Source organism: Arachis duranensis, unplaced genomic scaffold (assembly GCF_000817695.3).
Source record: "Arachis duranensis cultivar V14167 unplaced genomic scaffold, aradu.V14167.gnm2.J7QH unplaced_Scaffold_174815, whole genome shotgun sequence".
Lineage (NCBI taxonomy): Eukaryota > Viridiplantae > Streptophyta > Magnoliopsida > Fabales > Fabaceae > Arachis > Arachis duranensis.
Genome location: NW_026264340.1, coordinates 4,535 through 8,723, shown reverse-complemented (window position 1 = coordinate 8,723; position 4,189 = coordinate 4,535). Strand labels below are relative to the sequence as shown.

Below are 4,189 nucleotides of genomic sequence, written 5' to 3'. Positions count from 1 at the left end.
GTTTTCTAGGGTTTTCTTGCATTTTCTAGGGTTTTCTAGGGATTTCTAAGAGTTTTCTTGGTTTTTCTAGGATTTGCTAGGGATTTCTGAAGGTTTTCTAGTGTTTTCTAGATTTTTCTAGGAGTTTTTTAGGGTTTTCTACGGTTTTCTATGGTTTTCTACGATTTTCTAGCATTTTCTAGGGTTTTCTATAGATTCATTGGGTTTTCTATGGTTTTTTTAGGGTTTTCTAGAGTTTTCGAGAGTTTTTTAGAGTTTTCTATTATGATTTTGAAATTAGCAAGTTGCACCTTCTCTCTCAGGATTGTTTTCTATATGTATCATCATTGGCTATTGCTCCCACCCTCTTAGTCCCTCACTGCCACCTCCCACTCCCTTACTGCCACCTCTCATGGACTCTCGACGTCACCGTCAGCGCTTACCGCAGCAGGAGTCATCGCGCCCTTGAGTCCTCGCCGTCTTCCAGTGTTTGCCATCTTCGTCGTCTTCGCATCGGAGCGTCGTCTTGTCATCGCATCTTCGCCGATCTTACTGGTCTTCGCCGGTCAGTTGCTCTTTCGTCGAGTAAGTCAGTTCTGTGAACTCTCAAATTTTCATTATTACTTTGATTTTGAAGTATTTGTTATAATTTCTGTGAGTTAGGTTAATTATAATTTATATTTCTGCTTAATCAAAAAAATTTATATTTCTGATTCTAATTTGTATGATTTATGTGATTCTTTGTGGAATCTGTTATTTATGTAATTTATGTATTTATCTTATAATTCCTGATTCTGATTCTTTGTTAATTACAGTACCAGTGTTATAATTTCTGATTCTGATTCTTCGAGTAATAACAGTCGCTTTTCTTTTTTAAAAACATTGTTTTGTGTAAATTGTGGTGATTAAATCCTTATGGATTAATACAAATTAATTTGGATTCATAAAAAGCGTGGTTTCTTTGCTCTGTGGCTGTAGATTATAATTGTCAAAATGCATCTCATTTCTTATTGCCCTGACGATTACTATCATTATTACTACCATCTATTTGGGGCCTCCGAGGACGTTTTGCGTGTGTTCTTTTGGTTTTGCTGGGAACCAATTACAAGTTACAACCTCAAGAGCTTCTATGTTCATTGTTCTCGCCAAGAGTATTATACCATATCTACAAATTAAAGGAACTCCTTTGAGAGTACTCTGATTCTTTCTTTTTTTTCGGGGAGGGGGGTTGGTGTTAATGTTAGAAGCAGAAAACTCTATCACTAAATGGAACAGAAAACTAAAGTGGAAATGAATTATCCCTTTTGAAATTTTAAATGATTAGGTGAAGACATATAAATAGTTTTATATTATTTATTATATTTTTATGCTATAATCAAATATAAATAATGTACGAATTAATATTATCTGATGTGCCTAAATTGTGGTGATTAAAGCCTTATGGATTGATACAAATTAATTTGGATTCATAAAAAGAGTGTTTTCTTTGCTCTGTGTTCAAACAGTGGCAAATAAGGTAGGTCAAAGAAGCTTATTACTGAAGCTTAGGTATCCTGAGATTTGCATGGAATTCAAGTATGATCCAAGTTTCCCAATTCGAGGCTTATACTATGATAAGTCTAAAGGGTTGCCTAATGAAGCTGAATTTCTTCAGGTCAATTGAGCCAGATGGATGTTATTTTGGTCGATGCAGGGTATTTGCTGCTCATTCTTATGTTTTGTTAGGCACATGTATGCATCATATTAGCTTCTTTTGCTATTTAATTATTTAAAACCTTCTCAAGAATACCGTACTGATTGTATTAAGTGGCTGCATTGAAAAATTGTTGTTGCTAGTTTTCTTTGACAAGTTTCTCATGACATATCTTGTCCATTATAGCTAAAGTAAAATATTACCAGCAAAATATTTTCTTTACATAGATTTATTTCCAATAATTTACAGCAAAGCCGAAGGGAATTTCGTGATGTATATGAAACACGACATATTGGTTGCGATCAAGCTCGATCACTTGTTGGTTTGACGGATTTCTTCTACTTCGGTGAGGTTAGTTCCCTCTCATTCTGTCCTCCAGTAATTATTATGAAGTGTATGACTAGAGGATCTTTAGTATAGTCAGGTATTAGACCTTTGACCTAGTGAATGGTTCTTGTAATTCTCGTGTGTCATAGATGATTATCATTTCTCTGAATATGCATATTTCAACAGTATATAGACAAATATTTACTTAGAGGGGGAATATGCGCAATTTTTGTTAAAACTTTTCTTAATGTGAATTGCAGTTATAAGGGCCAGCTGAATAGGACTATAGGAGTTGATCCACCCAAATCTCTAAATTCAATTGAAAGAACTCCATGACTGATTCTGTCTGCCTTCCCTGCAGCAGTCTGTTGTTAATGCAGATACTTCCCACCATCAAACCTTAGGTTGAGATCTGATTGTCTATAATGTCACCTTGTAGGCATTCCTCCTTGCAGATATAGTGCAATACTTTGTTACTGAAGCTTACAGAAAGAAGCTTGCTGAACGTGAGAGATAGATGGAGCTAGAACGACTATGTGAACTTGAAGAGGAGAGAGATGCTGTAGGTTCTAGAATTTTTAAAGTTTCCCATATTCATTATCATGTCTTGGTTATCAGCTTGATTGGTAATGGAAAAACAACCTTGGTATTTGTTTTCTTCCACATTTTCTAATTGAATTGATGTACTTCTTTATGGTTCAATTCCTATATTTCCAATTCTCTACTCTTGCATACTGCTGACGTACAATTTTCATATTTGTATATAGGTTACAAAGAAGAAGGACTTTTTGCTTGATTTTTATACAAACCTTGATAAAAATGATGCATATGGTGCACAAGATCCTCGAGGGAGGAAACATGAGAATCGAGTTGAGCAAAGAACTGCAGAGACATGCGAAAGTGGAAGCCTAGGTAATCTATGACAGGGAAAGTGAAAGATCAAGAGGCTTTGGATTTGTGACTTACAACAGCCTTGAAGAGGTCAACAGTGCTATTGAGTCTTTAGATGGCGCGGTGAGCATGCAAATCTACTCCTAGTATTCCATTTGCTAATCACAAATAACAATTTAATGAGTTTGAACTTGTCCATTTGTATATGTTACATCATATCATTGTTTGATTATTTTGTATTAGTTATTTATTCTTTTGTTCTTGAAAACATATGAAGAAGCTAATATTTCTGCATTTTCTTATTGCGACATGTATATACTTTTCTTATGTTGTTCTGTGGAATCATGAGCATCCCCTGACATATGATTTCCACAACTATATGCTTCGAAGCATGGATAATGAATTTCGTGACATTGTTGGTGTTAGGTAATTGCTCTATGATGCATTTAGAGCCTTTCTTTAATTAGCCTGTTATTTACTGATGTTATTATTATTTTTTTTGATATTTTTGCATATAAGTGACAACATTGGTGAAACTAAAGATGGAACAGGTGGACATGTTCTTTGTGCAATTGATATGCCAAGTTTTAGATGTTGTTTGTATTTTTCTTTTTTTTTTAAATTTTCAATGTGCAATGAGAAATTGAGATGTGTAATGTATAATGAATTTTATAGAAGGAGAATCACATTTGTATAGCCAGATTAAAACTTCTCTAAAGAAGTTAGTTAATACTTACTTTTACATGATATTTACTTTTAGATGATATTGTAACTGAGTTTTTTCTTTATTACTTAATTAAGTCATGTTTTTTAGAGCTATTGATTAATGGATAAAATAACATTTGATCAAACTCAAAAGCTTGGTTATTATCAGGTTAGCTTTAATACCTAATTTCTTTAAATATGGTTTGAACTTTTTAAGATATGTATAGTTTTGATGAACTAATTTTATTTGTATGCATTATAATTTTTTAGTTAAATGGCTAAAATAAAAAAATAATGAGGTTCATTTTAGTATGGCGACAAAATTGGCATTCTAACTAATATTCTGGAAAATATTAGCGACATACTCGTTATTGATGATGGTGAAAAATTAAAGACTCTATTGCGACTCAAACATTTGTGAGATACCTATCAATACTAGTTTAAAAGGAATTTGATATGACATTTTGCTATAGTATTGCAACTAATTGACTATATATTATTTCCTAGCAAGTTAGCGACTACATCATAACTCTACTTTTTCATTTAGAATAGTTTTGGTTTAGCGACAAAATTCCTACAAATTTGATTAAGAAT

General features: G+C 33.1%; 1 protein-coding gene across 1 annotated transcript; it reads left to right on the top strand.

The window, feature by feature from the left end:
- Positions 1-274: 274 nt before the first annotated feature.
- On the top strand, positions 275-3,656 carry LOC107472582 (uncharacterized). Its single transcript, XM_052256269.1, has 6 exons — positions 275-564; positions 1,485-1,554; positions 1,634-1,673; positions 1,922-2,023; positions 2,767-3,316; positions 3,410-3,656. Coding segments are annotated over exons 1-5 (369 nt in total). The 5' UTR covers positions 275-563; the 3' UTR covers positions 2,923-3,316; positions 3,410-3,656.
- Positions 3,657-4,189: the final 533 nt, after the last annotated feature.